Source organism: Labeo rohita, chromosome 2, assembly GCF_022985175.1.
Source record: "Labeo rohita strain BAU-BD-2019 chromosome 2, IGBB_LRoh.1.0, whole genome shotgun sequence".
NCBI lineage: Eukaryota > Metazoa > Chordata > Actinopteri > Cypriniformes > Cyprinidae > Labeo > Labeo rohita.
Genome location: NC_066870.1, coordinates 39,297,135 through 39,320,410, shown reverse-complemented (window position 1 = coordinate 39,320,410; position 23,276 = coordinate 39,297,135). Strand labels below are relative to the sequence as shown.

General features: G+C 38.0%; 1 protein-coding gene across 3 annotated transcripts in view; it reads right to left on the bottom strand.

Moving 5' to 3' along the window:
- Positions 1-22,978, bottom strand: part of stk11 (serine/threonine kinase 11) — a 55,747-nt gene extending 32,769 nt beyond the window's left edge. Inside the window, exons 1-11 of one of the 3 annotated variants that reach the window (XM_051123978.1) lie at positions 22,810-22,978; positions 19,884-20,669; positions 14,884-14,967; positions 12,905-12,994; positions 12,298-12,430; positions 11,974-12,110; positions 8,424-8,551; positions 6,995-7,052; positions 5,867-6,063; positions 5,074-5,327; positions 1,136-2,000 (exon numbers count right to left, since the gene is read on the bottom strand). In XM_051123978.1, coding sequence (XP_050979935.1) covers positions 5,119-5,327; positions 5,867-6,063; positions 6,995-7,052; positions 8,424-8,551; positions 11,974-12,110; positions 12,298-12,430; positions 12,905-12,994; positions 14,884-14,967; positions 19,884-20,170 — 1,323 coding nt within the window. In that variant the 5' untranslated portion in view covers positions 20,171-20,669; positions 22,810-22,978 and the 3' untranslated portion in view covers positions 1,136-2,000; positions 5,074-5,118. Of the gene's footprint in view, positions 1-1,135; positions 2,001-5,073; positions 5,328-5,866; positions 6,064-6,994; positions 7,053-8,423; positions 8,552-11,973; positions 12,111-12,297; positions 12,431-12,904; positions 12,995-14,883; positions 14,968-19,883; positions 20,670-22,809 lie in introns of those variants that run through there. The other 2 variants (XM_051123987.1, XM_051123996.1) reach the window with 2 other exon arrangements.
- Between the last annotated feature and the right edge of the window lie 298 nt (positions 22,979-23,276).

The following is a 23,276-nucleotide window of genomic DNA, read 5'->3' as shown; positions in this document are numbered from 1 at the left end:
TACTTTTTCAATTAACACAAGTTACTTTGTTTTCCCATGTATTGACTGACGTGTCTCCTGTTGAGAGAAATCAGGAGTAAGTGCAGAGGCAGAAACACTAAAGATTATTCATTTCACTTTTGGTCAAGTCTTTTTTTATTAAAAATAAATAAGGAAGTCCAGCTCAGGTGACAAAAAGTAGCGCAAAGGTCATGTAATGCATTACTTCCCAAAAGAAGTAACTAAGTAACAGTTACTTTTTTACAGAGTAATGCAACATTGTAACGCATTATTTTTTAAAAGTAACTTCCCTCAATACTGCTCAAAAACCAACGTTTTCTGCATAGACCACACCGTACCATGCTGTGCATCAAAGGGAAAACTCTCTGATCAGGAGAGCAGTGATTGTGCCGGCGGTCGAGAATGACTGAATGCGTCACCGATGAGTCAAAGCTCCTGTCCTGCACAAACACTGATGACACACACACACTTCAGAGAAACACGACAATTCTGCATCAGATTCTCGCTCTCATGTCGCTTTACGGAAAGCGCAAATGGAGAAGTTTAACAGAATGTTCACGCTGCTCTTCTCTAGACACCGTCAAACTCCAAAAATGACCAAAAAAACATTCAAAAGATCACAGAATCCTCATCCTCCATCAGGAACATCATCTTTGTGATGCAAAGAAGAAAAAGTGCATGTGAAACCACATGTTGAGTAAATAATGACAGAACCTTGAAGACTTTATGCATAATACAACAAACATTGTACATGCATTGTATCTTTTCATAATTACTAAAACGCAACATAATATTTGTCATTGTATGGTCTGTCATTTCGAAGTGTGGCTTAAAAGCCCTTTAGAAAATAAAGGATCTAGAATCAAATTGTATGGAAGCATGTTTTTGCTGCATTACAGAAAAAAAATGAAAGATAATTGCCATGTTTTCTCTTACAATTCTGACTTTTCCGTGCAGTTTTAAGGAAAAAAAAAAAAAAAATTCCAAAATAGAATTGTGAGAAAAATCAGAATTGCAAGAAAAAGAGTCAGAATTGTGAAATATAAACCACTGGGAGAGGGAAAAAAAAAAAAAGATATAAACTCTAGAAATATATATTGTGAAATCTAAACACTTATGAGAAAAAAAAAGGAATATGTTAACTCACAATTGCAAGAAAAGTCACAATTTTGAGATGCAAAATGTTGTGTCTTATTTTCTTTTTTTTCTCAACTTTTCTTATTTGGTGGTGGAAAAAAACCTGAATTGCAAGAACTCAAGAAAAAAAACTCAGTTTATATCTCAAAATTCTTAATTTTGTCCTTGCAATACCGTGAAAAAACTAAATCCTGGACAACTGTGAGCTAAAATGTTGCAATTTAAAAAATGAAAATTTCAAATAAATAAACGTCCACACAGTCGAGTACGAAGGCGTTTCTCGCAGCTAAAGGCCTTTTTCCAATCAAACACATGCAAATAAAGACCAGGAGCTCAGCTTCAGTTGGGATGTGTTTTATATAAATAATACTTAAAAAATATTTAATGGGGAAAAACAAACCAAATGGGGAAAATGAACCCAAACGTCCTGCGGTGAGCAGCTCTCCGTCCGCTGTCCTCTCCCAACGCGTCACAGCATGCAGTTTAGTTTTTAACATTGGTATAATCATCATCATCATCATCATCATCATCTGCAGCATATTTCTCTACAATAACTGATCTCTTTACATTAAACCATCTGCATCTTTAACTGCAGGTAACGACTGTAAATTAAAAGACGGTCTAAAACTAAACGGAAGGTCGGGTGAGACGCGCGTCGTCCGCGAGAGAAACCGAATGGATGATCCTCAGCCATGGAGGAGGACTGTGGGAAACGTCTCCACTCTTTAACAGCATTCTCAAGTGAAGTTCAGTCCGGTCCAGTCCAGATAAAGTCCTGGCACTGTGTGTTTGAGTTCATCATCATGGCAGAAATGTGCGTCGGGAACAGCGTTCAGTACTTACTGCTGGGAAACAACATAAACCTGCGGAGAACAGAGAACAGACAGAACACTCGTGACGAAACGTCTCGTTAAGAGAACGACTGTCAGACACTATTATTAACCCGTCAGGAGCGTCACAGCTGCAGAGACATCAATACAACCAAACACACACTGGAGCACAAAACCGGTCTTAAGTGTCACGGGTATATTTGTAGCAATAGCCAACAATGCATTGTATGGGTCAAAATGATCGATTTTTCTTTTATGCCAAAAATCATTAGGACATTAAGTAAAGATCATGTTCCATGAAGATATTTTGTAAATTCCCTACCATGAATATTTTCAAACTTAATTTTTTACTAGTAACATGCATTGCTAAGAGCTTCATTTGGACAACTCTGAAGGTGATTTTCTTAATATTTTGATTTTTTTGCACCCTCAGATTCCAGATTTTCAAATGGCTGTATCTCAGACAAATATTGTCCCTAACAAACCACACATCAATGGAAAATGCTTATTTATTCATCTTTCAGATTATGTATCTCAATATCAAAAAATTGTCCCTTATGAGTGGTTTTGTGGTCCAGGGTCACATATAACCATTTAATGTTGTAAACAAAGTTTACTCTACTATGATTAACAAGAAAATTATTCCTGATTATTTTAGTCCATTTCCAAATTTCATGTTTAATTCAATGTGTTACTTGCCATTTCTTTATAATTATTTGTGAAATTCACTAACAATTCCTGAGGGAAAACACCATCATACTGCATCCCAAAATAAAAAAAGAAAGCAACAAATGTGCAAAACATTCTGAAAATATGCTGCAATTACACTGTAATGTAAAAAAAAAAAAAAAATCCATGAATATATTTTTTAAATAATAAAATATATATCATATATATATATCTGATATATATAATTGTACTTACAAAATGGTAGTGTAAATATTTAATAAAAATAAAATATTTTTCAGTAATGTGAAAGAACAGATAAATTTCTAAAATGTTTAAGGTGAGACACTGAAGGTGAATAGGGTAAAAAAAAAAAAAAAAAAAAAAACTCATAATTATTGCCTTACCCAGTTGACTGATTACATTTACAACTGGAAAAACATTTTTTGTATTACAAGTTTTTTTAAATGTTATGTTTAAATATGCAAATGAGCAATTATTTAATGAAATATGCACACATTTGCAAAAATCTATTAAAAACACTGAATGGAGTCAGTTTCAAAATTCTTCCTTAATTTTTTGGACATTTTAGAGTCAAAAGTTTTTACAGAGGGAATCTCATTTTTGTCACCCGATAGTCCAGAAAACAGTCACAGAACAATATATTTTCACAATTTTCAGGGAATACAATGTAAATAATCAAGCAAATTACATATGAACAAATCCCTCTGTAAAAACCGTCAGGATATGAACAGGAATAACAATGTTTGGTGTGGTGTGTGTAAGTGCTGCTGAAGTGTTGACTTTAAAAATCTGTATTGTAATTGCAATCTATTGGAACAAATAGATAAAATGCTATAAAAGAAACATTTAACAGTGTCTTTAGGATGTTTTCTTTCCACTAGTCTGAAAAAACACTTTTTAAAAAACCAAAAAGCCCAAAATTTCAAACTTGACAGGTGCATGAAAAACAGTATTTTTGCCTGCAGTGTCTCCCCTTAAAAACACATGAATTGTACTTAGAACAGTAGTGAAAATATTTTATGAAAACATGATATATAAATATAGTTATATAATATATAAGAACTGGAGATATATATATATATACTGTATATACTGTGTGCCAATATAAAATGGTAGTGAAAATAGGATTATAAAAATATCAGATTTCATCAATATAACTTATTCATCATCTCATTCGTAAACATCAGCGAGATCTGTTTCAGATTCGTTAGGTGTTGTTCTCGTTATTCAATGTGATTTGATGCCTTTGCATTTCCAATTTCCGCATGTTGTGAGATGAAAGTGTAAACAGGTTTCCATCCAACTGCATCCAATCGAGCAGAGCTGAAGATGAAAGCGCTAAATATAGACGGACGCAGAGAGAGAAGAGTCTGAGTCACTCGCTCCATCAGAGACAGAGAGAGAGAAAGAGAGATGATGCGATGGAGGGAGACTGAGTCATCGCATTCACTGCGGCATCTCATCAGCATGAGAGGAACCCCACCCCGAAAACACACACACACACACACACACACACACAAAGCTGTCACTGCACTTCCTGTCTCTGGATAACACTGATCATCCTCGGTTCACTGCTGATCCATTAACAGGACATGAACATCATGAGATTCAACAGAGGACAGTTCAGCTCATGGAACACACTACTGCTTAAAGCTTGGAATAATAAAGATTTTTTAAAGTTAAAGTCTCTTCTGTTTACCAAGGCTGCATTTATTTGGTCAAAAACACAACAAAAACATGAAATATTAATAAGCTGTTTTCTATGTGAATATCTGTTAAAGTGTAATTTATTTCTGTGATGCGCAGCTGAATTTTCAGCATCATTACTCCAGTCTTCAGTGTCACATGATCCTTCAGAAATCATTCTAATATGCTGATTTGCTGCTCAACAAACATTTGTTGAAAACACAGCACAATATTTTTTGTCAAAACTGTCATGCATATTATTTTTCAGGATTCACAGATGAATAGAAAGTTCAAAAGCACAGCATTTATTTGGAATAGAAATCTTTTGTAACATTATAAATGTCTTTACTGTCACATTTGATCATATTAATGTCTAAAATTATAGTTTTTGGTACAGTTTTATGATTTCCACAAAAATATTGTTCAGCACAACTGTTTTCGACATTGCTAATAATCATAAATGTTCGTTGAGCAGCAAATCAGCATATTAGAATGATTTCTGAAGGATCATGTGACACTGAAGACTGGAGTAATGATGCTGAAAATTCAGCTGCGCATCACAGAAATACATTACACTTTAACAGATATTCACATAGAAAACAGCTGTTCGAAAATGCAAAAAATTTTCACATTTTTTACAGTATTTTTGATCAAACATTAAACACTAGTTGAATTCATAACACAGATCATCTGATGCCGCTCGGTCTCTGGCGCGCAGCGAGTGTCTCACCTGTACAGAGGAGGCGCAGGTGTGCAGCGCAGCAGCTGCATGGGGTCATTGCTGCTTGCAGGTGGAAAGTTTGCGGATCTTGCTGGCGGCGGAGACGCCCTTCCTGGAGGGGTTAGAGGAAGAACTGGAGCGCCGCTCGGATTTGGGTTTCAGTGCGGCCGACTCTGTCCCGTTCACACACACCGGTTTGGCCACGGCACAGGTGCGCTCCGGAGCGCGCTCTTCCTCGTCCTCCTCATCCTCCGGAACCTGCCCTGTTCAAACCCCACGACGGGAGCGTTAGTGACGAACACACCGACAAACACAACAGCAGAGATAATGAGCTGCTGCAGAACTGAGTCTGTTTGAAACCAGAGAAACTACTAAATCACTTAAAAAAATAAAAAAAATAAAAATAGGGGTAGAAACACTTGAAATTGCTAGTAAACTAAAAAAAAAAAATAAATAAATAAAAAAAAAGACAGACACACTAAGCCTGACAGAAAACTTTATGCATTTTTAATTAATTAAAAAAAAAATATTTTCTATTTTTATTTTCTTATTTTAACATTAACTTTACATAAAAAAAAAAAAAAAAAACACAATTTATAAAAAACATATATAGTTTATTTTTATACCATTTTTACAAACAAGGATTTCCAAAAGGAGTTTTTGTCAGATTTAAATCACTTCTAGGTACACACAAACACTAACACACAGCAGGTCAAGCAGTGCAGTACTAACTAGGAGCTGAAAATCAAATGTGGGTGGAGTCACAGTGTTCAACAAGCCCCGCCCCCATGCCCCCGCTCACCTGGTACAGTGAAGTCCTGAGTGTATATGATGTCATCCTCCCCATCGAACAGCTCGTCATCATCCTCCTCCTCAGCGTAACCGTGGAGATCCTCCAGGTACGGCACCACCGTCATGCTCCGCCACCGGTCACGCGTCTCTGCGCTGGGTGGGATGGGGACGGGCGGCTCCGAGGGAGGGTGTTTCTTACGCACCCAGCTAAACAGGAAGAGCAAATGACTCGTGAGACCAGTTATGGTGGACATCAACTGAAGTGAACCATTAAAAACATTTTCTTTATTTGAAATAAAATACATTAAAAAAAGTATCTAATATTTCTCATTTTCATTTAGTTTAACATGATGCACTAAAATAAGTGATATTTAAAAAAGATTCTATACATATATATATATATATATATATATATATATATAAAAAAAAAAAAAAAACTATAATTTTTAAAAAAGCAAAAAATAAGAAAAAACTATTTTAAAAAAAAATAACAATTACGTAAGATTAATTATTTAATATTTGATAAATTTTTTTTTAAAATGCTCAGCAAGGCTATATTTGTTTGATCAAAAATGCAGTAAAAATACTGAAATATTATTAGAATTTAAAACAGCTGTTTTCTATGTGAATATCTGTTGAATTGTAATTGATTGCTGTGATCAAAGCTGAATTTTCAGCATCATTACTCCAGTCTTCCTCCAGAAATCATTCTAATATGCCGATCTCAGGTGAGCTCAAACATCATTAGTGCACGTGCTAATGAGCTCTTCCGTATCCATGGAAACCGCATCCGTTTCCTCACTGGAGGATGTCTGCTGGATGAAGATCTCAAATCCAGGCCAGGTTTATTTCTAGCTCATCTCTCCCACTCTCACTATTCTCCACTTCCTCTTCCTCCCACTCTCGGCTCTCTGTGTTCATCTAACATCAGCTCTCCTGCTTCCCTGGCTCTGATTCAAACCTAACCATTCTGGTGCTCTAATGATTTCGTTAAAGTTTTGAATAGAATCAGGCAGCTAAATGAACAATACTCCGAAAACGAGCCTTCAACGCTGCATTTGATCACAGCGACCCGTCTGTCCTGAAGAATCACACTCATCACATTAGGCGCTTGGTAATTCTGCACTGATGGACTCACTTGTGTTGTCTGATGCGCTGTATTGAAAACCTCTTCACAGGATCATATTCCAGCATCCCTGCGAATAAAAACACTTCAGATGAAGGAACAGAGAGGGAGGTTTGCTTCATCAGCACAGGATCAAACACACAAAGCCACACGATCAATATCAGGATCACTCAGAATATGCTTCAACCACCGACTTTATATCTATACAACTATTTTTAAATGATTAACAATTAATAAACATGAAAGCTGAAATGTGAGAGATTTCGGGTTTACCACATTTGATGCACTTGTTTAGTTTATTTGTTTTCAGGGGCAAAACATGTCGGTAAATGTGCCAGAATGAGCCCAAAAAAGGCTATTTTTTTATCTGTAGACCCTTGAGAGAATGTTAAAAAGTTACCCTAAAAACAAAAACACAGCATCTTATACAGATTTACACACATATACACAATCACAAAGATCGATCGCTGTTTATATAAGAATAAAAGCCTGCATTAAATCAGTTTTAACATTAATTTTTTGCTGAACTGCAAACAATACATATTTCATTTTTGTATTGTGATATATTGTGACAAGATACATTGTTACACCCCTAGTGGTTGCTTAAGGGCTTGGGGCGGTTGCTAGGTGATGGCCTATGGATGCTTTTGTTGTTTAAAAAAATGTTACACTCAAATGTAGCATTCAGTGTTAGGAGTTTGTTTATCTAATGAACAAGTTTAATGGCTGTGTGTGTGTGTGTGTGTGTGTGTGTGTGTGTGTGTGTGTGTGTGTGTGTTCATTCATGAGTGTTCGCTCTGAGCTTGTGATAATAAAGCTCTCAAACTCGAGCTGATCCAACATCAGTGCTGAACATTAATGTCATGGCGCCATCTAAGGGTCAAACATATGAATTACAGCACAGCCATTATAAACAATGCTGACTGTGCACAACAAGGTAAAGGGCATTTAATTAAATAAATGGGCTCAATTTTAATTTAATGTGTTTGACTTATACTCAGGATGCATTACGCATTTAATCAGATATATACTGACACTATATAATAGTGTCAGTATATATCTGTATATATCTATATATATAAATAATGCATATTATATTATTCAATTTTTTTTTATTAACGCTTTTTGAGAATTGCTTACTGTTGCTTTGAACACAATCAGTATTTGCTGTGAATGCTCAGCCGTGAGTCACTGCAGCACTGATATATGTGCTAGAAAACACTATAAATACAATACAGCTAGATGTAAATCTGGAGGATCTCTTGTATCGTTATATATCATCATATCTGCCAGTACTAAAACTGCTCTCTGTTAAAGCACTCAGGCATTATACTCATAACAGTCAGGCTTTCTGCGAAAGCGTGTGTATTGTGAAATGTTCTACACGAATAAATTTGACTACATTTTCAAGTCAAACGAGCTCTGCGGTTTCATCGCTCACCTCTCAGCAGGTCCGAGAGCAGCGGGCCGCACTCCTCTGGAATAGTGTAGTCGCCCTTCCCAATGTTCTCAAATAGCTTATAGATGTTGTCCCCTTCAAACGGGTACAGGCTCGTGGTTATGTTGTATCTGTGAGGAGAGACGGACAACTTTCACTGCATGTGTGCAGCTTAAATGACCATCAGACGACGTCTGTTCAGGTTTACAGCGAGAGAAAGCAAGAAATCTAAACGTTTTCCCACACGGGTTCACTGATGGAGCACAACAGTCAGTTCTGGAAGTAAAAATCATTTTCTTCATAGGGAAATTTAATTTGCTTTTGTTAAATCCATCTGTTCGCTTTATTTCAACTTGTTTTTAAAATGTGTTTAGCAGCAGAATTCATGGTGAAAACTACAACACCCATAATGCTGTGCAGAAAATTCCACCAATCAGAGCCAAGGCAAAGAAATAGCGTTGGGGGGGTAATGCATTACAAGTAACACCAGTTACGTAATCAGATGACTTTTTGAGTAACTAGTAAAGTAACGCATCACTTTTGAATTTACAAGAAAATATCTGAATTACTTTTTCATGTAACACCAGTTACTTTTTTTTTTTTTTTTACCATTTATTGACTGATAAGTCTTCTGTCGGGAGATTGGGAGTAATTACTGTGCATTAATTCATCTCGCTCACAAAAATTCCTCAAAATTAATAAAAACAGTGAAATGGAAACTCGGAGTATGACACAAACTTGCAATTAATTTTCTGAAACTGAAATTTATACATCATATATATGAATAAATAGTCTTTCCATTGATGTATGGTTTGTTAGGATAGGACAATATTTGGCTGAGATACAACTATTTGATAATCTGGAATCTAAGGGTGCAAAAAATCAAAATATTAAGAAGATCCCCTTTAAAGTTGTGCAAATGAAGTTCTTAGCAATGCATATTACTAATCAAAAATTAAGTTTTGATATATTTATGATAGGAAATTTACAAAATATCTTCATGGGACATGATCTTTACTTAATACTCTAATGATTTTTGGCATAAAAGAAAAATCAATAATTTTGACCCATACAATGTATTTTTGGCTATTACTACAAATATACCCGTGATACTTCAGACTAGTTTTGTGGATCAGGGTCACAAATATCCTTTATGTATGTAATCCCGCTTTATTAACCAATGTCTTTGGTGCTGACCTGTCTTTCGATGATCCAATTCAACCATAACAATAAGAAAATTATTTTATATACACTAACATTCATGCTTCATTTTTTTTTTTTTATTGCTGAAGAGTGTTTTTCTCCTAAGAGAATTTACTTTTCTTTCAGCCAGAGGTGCATTCATTTCACTTTTGGTGTGAAAGGGCTTTTATGTTTGCTAAAAAGAGAAATTTTTATATTATAAACAAACAAGCCCTGCCCAGATTTACGTAATTAGTTACTTTTTAGGAAGTAACACAAAACTTTAATGCATTACTTTTAAAAGTAATATTGCCAAACACTGCGAAGAAATCATGCCAGAATTGCTTAATCGAGTCAGCTTCTGTACACTCTCAAGATACTTATATAAAGTAAAAAAATAATGAAAAATAAATTCAAATCAAAGTTTGTTTTTCTTCGTGGCTCATAACTATTGTGACGAGTCGACTGCCTCCCCCCCTTATTGTCAGCTGCACCCCGTCGGTAATCGCCGCCCTTCACCAGGCTCCCGACGGGAGTGGGCGTGTGGGAGGAGGAGGGGCGCCGAAACATCCAGGTCTGGCGGCGTGTGATGAGGCACACCTGATGTGAATGAAGCCTCATCACCGCCGCTGTTAAAATGCCGAGCGCGCCTCTCCTCAGGAGACCGGTCTCTTCCCCGTGCATGCACGCTGGTGTCCTCGTGGGTCCAGGAAGGGGTGAAGAGGGAACCAGCGCCGCAGGACGAGTTGCCGGACCCCGCGGGTTCGGATGAGGACCGCACCCGTAACGGCTGACGGGCCAAGATGCCGGGCCGTGATATCCCCCAGAAGCGCCACGTAGGTGGAGGAGCACGATGCCGCTAGAGAAGCCGCCGCCCCTCGCACCCCGGACCTGAGTGGGGAGCGCGTGCGGCCGCCGGACTCCGCCCCTTACCTGGACCCTTCCCTTTTGGAACACTACCCCTCCTTCACGGAACCCCGTCACTTCGAGGACACCAGATCCCCCTTTTGTTTTGGACACTTTTTCCCCCTTTTTTGGACACTTTGTTTTATTGTTTAATAAAAGCCTCTCCGAGGCCTGACGTCACGCCCACTGTGTCTGTCGCTTTGCTCCGCCCCCGTGACAAGTGGTGGAGAATGCGGGCATGGGCGGAGCTTAGGCAGCGCAGTGGGAATCACCTGGTGACGTCATCCCCTCTCGCTCGCAAAAGAAGTCAATGGAGATTCGGACCCGGAGGACGGAGAGACGACGGTGACGGCCTCCCAGCCGCTAAAGGGGTAAGTGACTTGTTTCATTTAATATCACTTACCCTGCGGTTGGTTGAGGCTGTCGACTAAATTCCGGCTTCTCTGTCCCCGGTCCGGTGGCGTTGCGAGAGGGAGTCGCCCGGAGAGGAATCCCCGCCCACTCCGACCGCTGGAGCCTGGTTGAGGAAGGTAGCACTCCTGCGTGGGCGGCGACCGGATGACGGGGATGTCGCTTGGGGGGGGGGATGTGACGAGTCGACTGCCTCCCCCCCTTATTGTCAGCTGCACCCCGTCGGTAATCGCCGCCCTTCACCAGGCTCCCGACGGGAGTGGGCGTGTGGGAGGAGGAGGGGCGCCGAAACATCCAGGTCTGGCGGCGTGTGATGAGGCACACCTGATGTGAATGAAGCCTCATCACCGCCGCTGTTAAAATGCCGAGCGCGCCTCTCCTCAGGAGACCGGTCTCTTCCCGTGCATGCACGCTGGTGTCCTCGTGGGTCCAGGAAGGGGTGAAGAGGGAACCAGCGCCGCAGGACGAGTTGCCGGACCCCGCGGGTTCGGATGAGGACCGCACCCGTAACGGCTGACGGGCCAAGATGCCGGGCCGTGATATCCCCCAGAAGCGCCACGTAGGTGGAGGAGCACGATGCCGCTAGAGAAGCCGCCGCCCCTCGCACCCCGGACCTGAGTGGGGAGCGCGTGCGGCCGCCGGACTCCGCCCCTTACCTGGACCCTTCCCTTTTGGAACACTACCCCTCCTTCACGGAACCCCGTCACTTCGAGGACACCAGATCCCCCTTTTGTTTTGGACACTTTTTCCCCCTTTTTTGGACACTTTGTTTTATTGTTTAATAAAAGCCTCTCCGAGGCCTGACGTCACGCCCACTGTGTCTGTCGCTTTGCTCCGCCCCCGTGACACTATTCAAAGCTTTTTTTTTTTAAATCCCTAAAACACTTCCATAACCAAAGCCGCTGAAAAAGTGGGTGGTACTAATGCACTCCACTGGCCTGAGTCAGAGTCTGACTCCACCCAGCAGCTTCAGCAATCTCTGTTTACATTAAACTGCAGTGTGTTTCATCACCAGCATCAAGTTGCGCTGCTAATCGTGTCTGAAGGAACTCACAGTGTGACCCCAGCAGACCAGATGTCCACCTTGAACCCTGAAAACGTGTCCAGGCCATTGGCGATCTCTGGTGGCTGGAACGCCGGCGACCCCTGACTCGTCCGACACGTGTCGTCCTCCGCAAACGGGTGGAGCGCCTGGGGGTCAAAGGTCAGAGATCAACAAAAAAACCTGTGCAGAAGGATGTATCCGTTCACTGATGTTTCTGAGTAGTTCTGTACACAAACATAAGCTTTTTTTCTATGATTTAACACATCAGGATTCACAGGGTTAATGATTTAAATGAGCTCAGCATGTTGATAAGAACACAGACGGGCGTCTCACCTCCGCTACACCCAAGTCAGAGATCTTCAACGCCCCGTCTGTAGTGAGCAGCAAATTCCCTGGTTTAATATCTTTGTGTACAATTCCCTGGCTGTGCAAGTATTCAAGACCATCCAGAAGCTGGCAAAAGTACCTGAGAGACACACGGGAAGAACAACAGAGACACAAATGTGTGATCTGGGTGAGAAAGACCAGCAGATCAGAACAGTTACACTGACATGAATTAGTTATCAGTAACACAATAATGCATTTTAATTTATTTTAAGTCTTCTTAACACACTAAAGTCTAAAAAACAAATTTCAGGCCCAAACTAGGCCAACACTTCATAAGGCCAATTAACCTCAGTTAAAACAAGATGCCAAAATAACATAAATAAATCTACATACACAAATGGAATGACATATGACATCTGTGGGAAATAAAACCCAATATTAAGAGGCTAAAAACAGGCCATGATGGAAATTTTACGACCCATGAGAGTGGCTGATAACGACCCGGCAGAGCCTCAGGTGTGGTGGCGTCTCTTAGTCTTTGGCTTTCAGTGATGTGTGTGTGTGTGTGTGTGTGTGTGTGTTTTATCTGATCGTTTCTGTTTGAGCGTCTCACCCGTGAGCTTGAAATACTGGAAATCTCTTCTCTGGAACGCTGTCCAACATTTCCTGCATTCCACAGACACAATACTCCATCACCATATACGTGCAGCAGCAGTCAAGGATCAAACACACGAGACACAGCCAATCACTGATTCAGCATTACAACTAGTGACCTGACACACAACAGGGTTATCACCACCAACTAAACTATTACAACATTTTTATGACCTGAAATAAAATAAAAGCTAAACATTAGATTAGATTAGAAACTACAAGAAAAGAGAAACACTGCCTTGAGACATTCATTTTTCATTTCAGGCCCAATGAACAAGGCCCTTCTGCAGTGAATGGGTGCCGTCAGAATGAGAGTCCAAACAGTTGATAAATATCGCACTAATCCACACCACTCCAGTCCATCAGTTCACATCTTGAGAAATTACTAAAATACAACTTTTGGCTAAAATCAGAGTCCATAACCCATAACGCTTTATACAGTGAAAACGTGGTCTGAATCAGGAGAGAAACCTGTGCAGATCAAACACTGTTTACGAGCCAAAACAGCTCTAAACATAGGGTCCTATGATTTCCGCGATGCGGAAAACCCGGACGGAATCACGGAATCCAGTCCAAAAAAACGGAATTTATTGAATAACGCGGAATGTCATGGAATTTGTCAAAGTTTGAACGAATTAATCTAAAGCAGATCATTACACTTAAATCAAACCACAATATGGACTAGTATCTGTAAATATTACGCCACAAAAATACCATTTAAATGTGAATCCTACATGTTCTGCGTGTCTGTGTTTTAATGAACGAGCGCTTTTGTTTACGACACACACTGAAGCGCGTGACGCTCGCCGTGATTTCAGCATTTGACCGTTCCATTTTAGGAAAACTAGCATTATGTCATATACACAGAAATGTAAAGGTAAACACGGCAACCCGTCAAAATAAAAGTCCGGTTTAACTTGAAGACATTGTGCCAGAAATATATTACTACTATTACTACTGCTACTAAAATGAGACAAACATTTTTTAGGGTACAACCACACAACATTTCTTCCATGTTTTAATTTTAATAGTAAATTCCCCTTCGTGTGCCAAAAAAAAAAAAGTTTGCTTACTTTTCAATAACTAAAAGATAAATTTATGTTTTATGCCTTCATTTGATAACCAGAACATTTTAAATACACAACACAGAATTTCTGAGGGTACAAAAACCTTTCTTAAGGCTATTATAAGAATAAATCTGAATAAATTAAGTATGCATTCAAATAATTAGACATGCTAAAACACAGAATTTGATAACAATAAAACACGGTGAGAAAAAATAAAACATTTCATCGGGCCCTAAATTTACCTTTATTAAATTGATGTGAAATTGTACGCGTTTCATGATTTTAATTAATTAGACATGCTTTTTGATTAGTAAAATTGAATTTACTATTAAAAAGGAGTTGAGAAAAAAAAAAAAAAAAAAAATTTGGGAAAAATACAACGGAATTCACAGGGCTCTATAAACAAATAGGAGATTTGGACTTTTTCCACTCGATGCATTATTATGGATCATGGACTCATATTTTAGTTTAAAACATCTTGATGGATTTGTTTCAGCTTTTGTCTTCTCAAGATGTGAACTGATGGACTGGAGAGGTGTGGATTAGTTGTGGATTATTGTGATGTTTTTATCAGCTGTTTGGACTCTCATTCTGACGGCACCCATTCACTGCAGAGCATCCATTGGTGAGACACTGATGGAATGACACATTTCTGCAAATCTGTTGAAGAAACAAACTCATCCTAATCTTGGATGACCTGAGGGGGAGTATACTTTCAGCACATTTTTATTTTGGTTGAACTGTTCCTTTAAGACAGTGAGTGTAAAGCAGAGGCTGAATGCTGAGCTGACGCAGTAGCGCATGTTTAGTCATTTCTGCGTCACACTCACACACACACACACACACACAGTGCGGCTGGTGTAAAGGATATATTTTCTGCTTCTCCTCGTTGTACAGCACATCCACCAGCTGGATGACGTTTTTGTGCTGTAGTCGTCTCAGCAGCTGAATCTCCCTGCAGAACAACAAAACACACACACATCCATTAAACACACACACACACACACACACCTCCCATCTGTTCATATCAGCAATCAAAAAATGATGGATAATTCAACGTGCGTCCGTCATTATGACACAATCACCATTCTAGCGAACGTTCTATCACATTTTTGAGATAAAAATACTAAATGTCTAACTGATCACCGCTTGTTTAAGGTTTTAGGAGGTTGTGTGACAACAGACTGACACAAACATTTGCATAGTGAACATTCAAGAGAAATCCTGAAATTATTCAAATAAACATGAGTTGAAAAGCGTGAGAGAGATGTGTAGTAATCAGCAGAGCTCTGAGAACAGAGACGGGCCGCGTTTCCACACGACCAAAATAGCTGCAGGCTGATGCAAACACACACTAGTGCACGCGCATGTGCCGCCGAGTTTATCTGACTGACCGCATCACTAACACACACACACACACTTCTGTGTGTTCAGAAGTCAACAAATATGATGTAGGATTTCTCTGAGTTTATTTTACTTACAGTCCGTCTGTAATATATGGAAGTGAAAGAGTGAGCATGAAAACAATAATTGATGATAAATGATTTTTCAGTTAGACAGACTTCTAATTAGGATCATTACAGTTAACTAAAACTGAAACTAAAACCATCAAAAATACTTTATATTTTATTTTATTAATCATGTGCGACCCTGGTCCACAAAACCAGTGGACACATAAGGGTCAATTTTTGAAGGTGAGATTTATAAATCATAAAACAAATGAAACAACGAAAAGTTCTTAGCAATGCATTTTACTCATCAAAAATTAAGTTTTGATATATTTACAGTAAGAAATTTAACAAATATCTTCATGGAACATGATCTTTACATAATTTCCTAATAATGTTTTATCATAAAAGAAAAATCAATCATTTTGACCCATACAATTTATTTTTGGCTATTGCTACAAATACACCTGTGATACTTACGACTGGTTTTGTGCTCCAGGGTCACATTTATGTGATTTAGTTATAAAATAAATATTATTATCTAAGAATAAAATAAAACATTTTTATTTTTTTATAAATAAAAATATTGCTAATGCATTTTTTACTTTTTTTTTTTTTTTCTAGAGGATGCAGGACACTACAGCAAAATAAAGTACTGAGATAATGTGAGAAATGTTGAAGGTGTCTGAATACATTTTGGTTTGACTGTACACATAAAAACAACACTAAATTACTAAAACTTTAAAACTTATACAAATAAATACATTAAAAATATAAATGGATTCAAAATCTAAATAAAAACTAAAATAGTATTTCAAATATAGTAAAGAAACAATATTTTTCCAGAATTGATCATTTTATCAATATCTCATTTGACGTGTCCATCAGTAAGGAGTTTAACTCTGAGTTCTTGTCATATTTTATTACTATTTTCTAAACTATCGTGAACATACTGTGATAACGTGAGAAATGTTGAAGGTGTCAACGACACTAAATTACTACAACTACAAAAATAAAAAAATAAAAAATAAATATTACAATAAATGGGTTCAAAACATACACTGCCCTCCAAAAGTTTGGAAACACCCCTGGCAAAGTGTGGTTTTGGACGATATCAGCATAAATCCTTATCATTTTTGGGTGCAAATACATTAAAGTAAGTTGACATTATCACTGAAGAGCAGCAATAATAATAATTGTCCCTTATCAGTGCAAAATGATCACAAATTAAAAAGGATTCATGCCAATATTGTCCAAAACCCCACTTTTCTAGGGCGTTTCCAAACTTTTGGAGGGCAGTGTAAATAAAAACTAAAATAGTATCTCGAATACAGTAATGAAACAATTCTTCCAATCAATGTTTTTCCTGAACTTATCATATTATCAATATCTCATTTGACGTGTCCATCAATATGGTCCCATAAGTTAACATTAGTTTATAAATTAACCATTTGCAATACGTTTAGTACAATATTTATTAATCCTTGTTAACAGTAGTTAATAAAAATACAACTGTTCATTGTTACTTCATATGAGCTCAGGTTCATTAAATAATGCATTAGTCAACATTTGATGTGGATCAAAACATTTCAAGTTGTCCTAAAACCAAAACAACACCCGTTCTGGTCTTAGGACAACTTTTTGGATCCACTTCAAATGTTGACTACTGCATTGACAGGTGCAACTATTGATTTTAATAATGTATTAGCAAATACTACAATTAACATTAACTACAACTGAGAAATGCTATTTTTTATTGTTAGATCATGTTAACTATGGCAATTAGCAAATGAACCTTATTGTAAAGTGTTACCAGATATTTCATTCTTTAATGTGACATGCATTCTGGGATTCCCTTCTTCCAAGCATTCGAATACAATGCTGCCTTACGGTCTGGCCAAAACAACAACAACAACAGTGCGACGGGCCTCTCATCTCACACCGAGCACACTAGAGCCCTCACTAGTATCCAAACAGAGCTTCGTTCTCTGACGCTCAATGTCACCTGTGCTCCTCTCGAGCACTTCCTGTTTCCTGTACTCCACTGACCTCGTTCCCCGCTCGGGCTCTGGCATCGCTCCGGCGTGACCATGGGAACGGCGCACGCGTTACGTAACGCTCGTCCTGCTGCGCGTGCGGCTGCCGGTCCAGACCTGCTGTCAATGAACACGCGACGAGAGCGCAGCAGCCGTATAAGGACACGAACACACAGCGATCGCTTCAATCAGCAGCATGAAATTCAGCGATCCGGCACGACACGTCACAATTCATCTAAAACTACAGCTGGCAATGTGTCACTCCAGTAAAGCTCAATAAATGAGACACAACCTGGATTATTATAATATTGCTGCTTTAGGTGAAACATCACATGCAGTGGTCAGCTGATTAAAAATGCACACTTAAGTGTTTCTTTTACTGCAGTTGATCTGCGCGTCTGTAGATTTCAATTCGGATCCACGCAACACATTAACATGAGCTGTGATGTGTGATTCACTAGAAAACAGCCTGTGATCATAATGACTCTGTAGTGAGCGTCCTGTGAAGACGTCACAAGCTTACGTTTCTTTCTAAGCACCTTCTTCTAAGGCAGCATCACATGTATTCTGCACAGAGAAGACAACGGACTCTTTTCACATCCCTGTGGCTCTCAGAAGCAGAAGTCGTCACAGTCTGTAAACTTCTATAGCGGTGAATAAATGTAATAAACGCACGTTCACTGGAGCGAGGAGGACGCTGCCTTATAAGGGTGCCGTCTACGTAGTTTATCACCGGTTTCGACACACGTGGACTAATCTTCTAACAGAGATTCAACCAAGACAAGCAGAAGACCAAACACACGTGTCCTGGCACGCGAGGGTTTTGAAGCCGGTCCAAAAGCTCTCGTCTATTTAAAGCAGAAGCCCGCGGCCTCACTGCACATTATTTTAATTAATTTAACTGCTCTGTGTGATTAAACGGCAAGAAGAGGAGATGAAGATGATATTTCACAGCGCAGAACGAACATGACGAGTGTCAGAAAACACAGAAGATGAGAGGCATTTCTAAAGTGAAGTTAAAGTCAACATGAACATCCACAAGCCATTTCACTTCCGTCGTGTGACGTGATATTTATGAGCGAAACAGACGTTCAGTGAGGAAGAACAAAACAACTGTAGCAGGACTTTCTCTGGTTAACCAGCTATAAATGAGTGGTTTATCTGTTGAGAAAACTGAAAATGCTGCACTACAATCGCTCAATGGCTGACTATTGCTTAATGTTTACATTAACCAGCAGAAAAGGAATGCTTATATTTAGATAAACAAACATTTATTTCTACATCATTAGAAAACAGATAAATATCTAAACATTAAAATATTATTTAAATAAAATATAAAAAAAAAATTGTTGTATAATTAAATATTAAAACAGAATGTTAAAAAATAATTCTAATAATTTTAATATAATTAATTTCTAATATAAAAATAGTTATAAATAGTATTTATATAGTAAATAAACATTTATAAAAATAAAAAATAATTACAAATAATTGATTTTTTTTTAAATAATTAAAAAAATAACATTCCTTTAAATAAAAATACTAAATTTCTATTTTCTCAAATTAAATCTTTTTATAAATAAAAAATACATAAACATTCATTTTGATACATAAAATATTTTACAAATAAATTAATACATTTTTTATATTTTCATAATTTTTATAAATAAAGATTCATAAATAAAATTTAAATTTTGTAAATAAAAAATAAAAATTAACTATAAATAAAATGTTTATAAATAAAAAGATCCCATAAAAAATTACGTAATTGTGACCCATGCTGGCAAAATACATTTCAAAAATTTGTTCCTTTTTTTTTTTACTTTAAAAAACAAAAATGACTGAGCTACAACCGTTTGAAATTTTCTAAAGATTCCAAAGCAAAATCAACAAGCAACGTTGCATATTTTCCTCCAATTCTTTTCTTAATAATATTTACTATATTATTACTCACAATATAGCTATTTTTTATTTTGTCTTTCTTATTAAATATAAGAACAAAGACGTAAATAATCAAGAGCAGCGAATGATTCCAGCTTTTCTTTAAATGTCTAATTAACATTGAGACAAATCTATATTAAGACCTACTGTAGTGCATGGATCTAATATAATGTTAAACAACAGATGTTTATGTAAGACATAAAAGTTAATGTTTGTGTGAATCTTACCAAGACATATTTTGCAATAATGTGCTTTATAGGAAGATCGCACGCTCCCAGAATCTCGAATACGACCAAAACTGACATTTTACACTTTTTTTTTTTGACTCCAGCTCAAAATGAGACTGTGCGCATCTTATATGTATTTATCTATTATTACAGATAAAAAGTAGGTTTATTTTGATGCCAGGCTGATGTTAAAATTCAAAGGAAGCAAGCAGCTCTTACTTTTTCACATTGGCCTCTCCGTTGGGAATTCTCCTCAGCTTCTTCTTCTTCAGGATCTTAACGGCTCTGCGACACAGAGTCTCCGAGTCCAACATCTCCTTGACCTTCCCGTACGACCCCTCCCCGAGCAGATCGCCCATCAGGTACTTCCCGATCAGCTTGGCGCGCTTGCGTCGGGGCTGGTAGATGACCTCGGTGGAGTCGATGCGGTGGATGAAGGTGTCCATCCCCATGAGCTCGTTCTCCGTCAGGTAGTCCAGATGCTGGAGTTCGCCACCTACGCTCATCTTCCCGGGCCTCTCGCTCTCCTTCCGCCGGTCCCGCGCTCTTTCCCGATCGCTCGACGGGAATATCGGTATTCCGAAGCAACGGAGGAGCAGTTCAGATTGGGGAGATCGGTCAGTAGAACAACATCACAATTGATAAACGCCTGTTAAACCGCAGCAGGAGCATCGCGCGACGGCGGCTCGGTGAACCGGAGGGTGAAACGAACAGATCCAAAGGATAACCTAAAACAAACCGCGTCTAACAAGTCTTTGATAACTGCTGGTGCTGTTAGGTTGTAGTCCCGAGGCTTTATTAGCCGACGCTGGGAATCGCTGGAGCTCTGGACATCTTTGCAGAAACACCCTAAATCAAAACTTCAGTCTCAGAAAAAGCGCAGGTCAGCGTCGGGCCGCTGGGAAACCTCGCATCCTTTCCAGAAGCACGTGAACGCTCTCTTTGGTGAGGATTAGCGATTTCACTTCAGCATTACGGGAAATCCATGACCAAGATCCAAAATACCTACGAGAAATAAGCAGCAAGATTAATCAAACAGCCTCACCATCAATCTGCTTATGAAGTGGCAAAACAGGCCTCATTATTTTCATACATCCACTCATGTGTCATATAAAACGCCGCAGGATCTTTCCTCTTCTCTTCATCATGAAGTCTCTAACTGTGTGTGAATCAGATGGCGTTTTGGTGATTTGTAGTGGATGTAAGCTATTATGCAGCTATTAGATCATTGCAAAATATATCACCCAGTGACGTACCTCAAACTTCATCCTCACACATTCAGTACACTCACATAAAGTGATATATTCCTTACATAAAAAAAAATCTCAACAGCTTAATTGTTTACATAAACACAAATGCATCATTCAGCGCTGATAAACGCATTTATAAGGCATGAAGATAATTTGATATTTTAAACATTAACATCATGATTTTCTTTCTGTTTTTTTTTGGGAATAACTACACTTTAAATGCAAGCACATAAAACTACTACACTATAACAAAAATGCATTAAACACACCCACATAAAAGTAAAAATAACTGCAAAGAAAGATTAAAGTTAATAAATAAAGAAAAAAGTAAATATATAAATAAAAAAACAAGCAAATTCAAAATAAAAATAAAAAACACCCAAAAACTCAACCCGACTGCGCTATCCAATCATAGAAGCAAAAAAACCCACTTTAAAACATGAATTAAATACGTAATTTAATTAATCACATAATTCAAACACATAAATAAAATTGTAATTATAATAATTTAAATATTAATCACAAGTTTGAAGAAAAGATACAAAAGCAAACCAGATTCACGATTAATTGATTCAAAATAAAAAGTTTATGTTTACATACTATGTGTGTGCCCTGTGTCTGTTTATTAGGCACATGTAAATACACACACACACACACATATATTTTATATACAAATATATTTGTATGTAAACACTTGTATATGCAAATATAAATATTTTACATATAAATGTAACATTTTCCTTAATATATACATGTATGTGTGTATTTATATATATACATAATAAATACACACAGCACACACATATAGTATGTAAACATAAACTTTTATTTTAAACCAATTAATAGCGACTAATTCTTTTGCAGCTCTAAACTAGGTTTTGTTCTTTAATATTTCTTTTTTAATAATATTTATTTATTCTTCATGAGCCAGTTTAAGTCTCAGATAATCTTAAGAAACTCCAAATGTAATGGTCACAGGATCTGGATCAAAACGTATGTCAAACGTATCATTTTGCTTCAGAAATGTTGTAATTTTGGACACACAACATCTAAAAATTGACATCTGTCAACCTGACATTAAATGACATTAATCATCTAATACTCACAAACTAACACAAAACACAGTCTGTCTTCATCACACACTACATCTACTGATGGAGCAGCTCAAACCCAAAAAACTTCAGTCTGTCGGTCAGATTTACAGTAAACGACTCCTGCTTTGACATTTAGCAAACTAATGTAATGACATTCATTCATATGAACGGGTGATCTGTTAAAATTGATCACCAATCATGTCAAACTTTGGTTGGATGAGTGTGAGGGAATACAAATCTGATCATACAGCCTTGATTCTATAAATACTGAAAGAACTGTCCATTTTTAAAGCACATCCTCTGACAAACTTATGAATTACTTTACATTACACTAACAACTTTATAAACTACCATAGCATCTGTCGAAGTCCCATGTAAACAATGACATTTGACCGTGATAACCATAAAATACCACAGTATTACCGTCTGATGGCACAGTACTGTTTTGATCAGGTGATAATATTAAACCAGAGAGAGATAAACACACAATCCAGACTCGGACAGCACTAAAATCCCTCAGATGAGGTGAAACGAAGAGAATAAAACACCGGACAGTAAAGTGAGATGTTTGATGATCGATCCGATCATCTGATCACGTAACGCGGATAATCGATCAAAGCCCGCAGCTCGACACAAACCCACAAACATCGTCAGAAGTTCACATATGTGATTTGAGGTGTGTGAGAGGGAGTTTGAGCGCTAAACGGCTGTTTGTGTCGATGGAAATGAGCGTGTTTGATCGGCAGCGGTTAGCGGCGGCTAACACTCATCGCTGACAGAGAAAAAGCTCGTCAAACTCACCGACCTGAGGCTGCGATCATCAGCACGACTCGATGGCGGACGGAAACTCGCCTTTCTGCTGCTGTTCTACTCTTCGTTCGTTTATTTTCTCGCATCTGTTCTTCACAGCTGCTGCTGCTTCAAGGCTGCCGCCATCTTGTTTACCTCCCTCCCCTCGATCCACCGCGCGTGCGCAGAACCGTGAACGCGCCCGCCGGCCTCCAGCGGCGCTCTTCTCGCATCGGGCGCGCGCAGAGAAAATACGAACTTCCCACGCTGAATTTATATCAAATTTAATATTTAAATTATGTATGTAATACATGTAATATTACCGAAGTCTGTTCGAGCGATGGTTAATAAAATGGGATTAAATACATGAAGGATATTTGTATTATTTAACATTTAATTATTGCAGGTTTGCATCATATTCTGAGCTGCATTTCACTGTTTTTATTCATTTTGATGAATACTGAGTTTTTTTTTGTGTG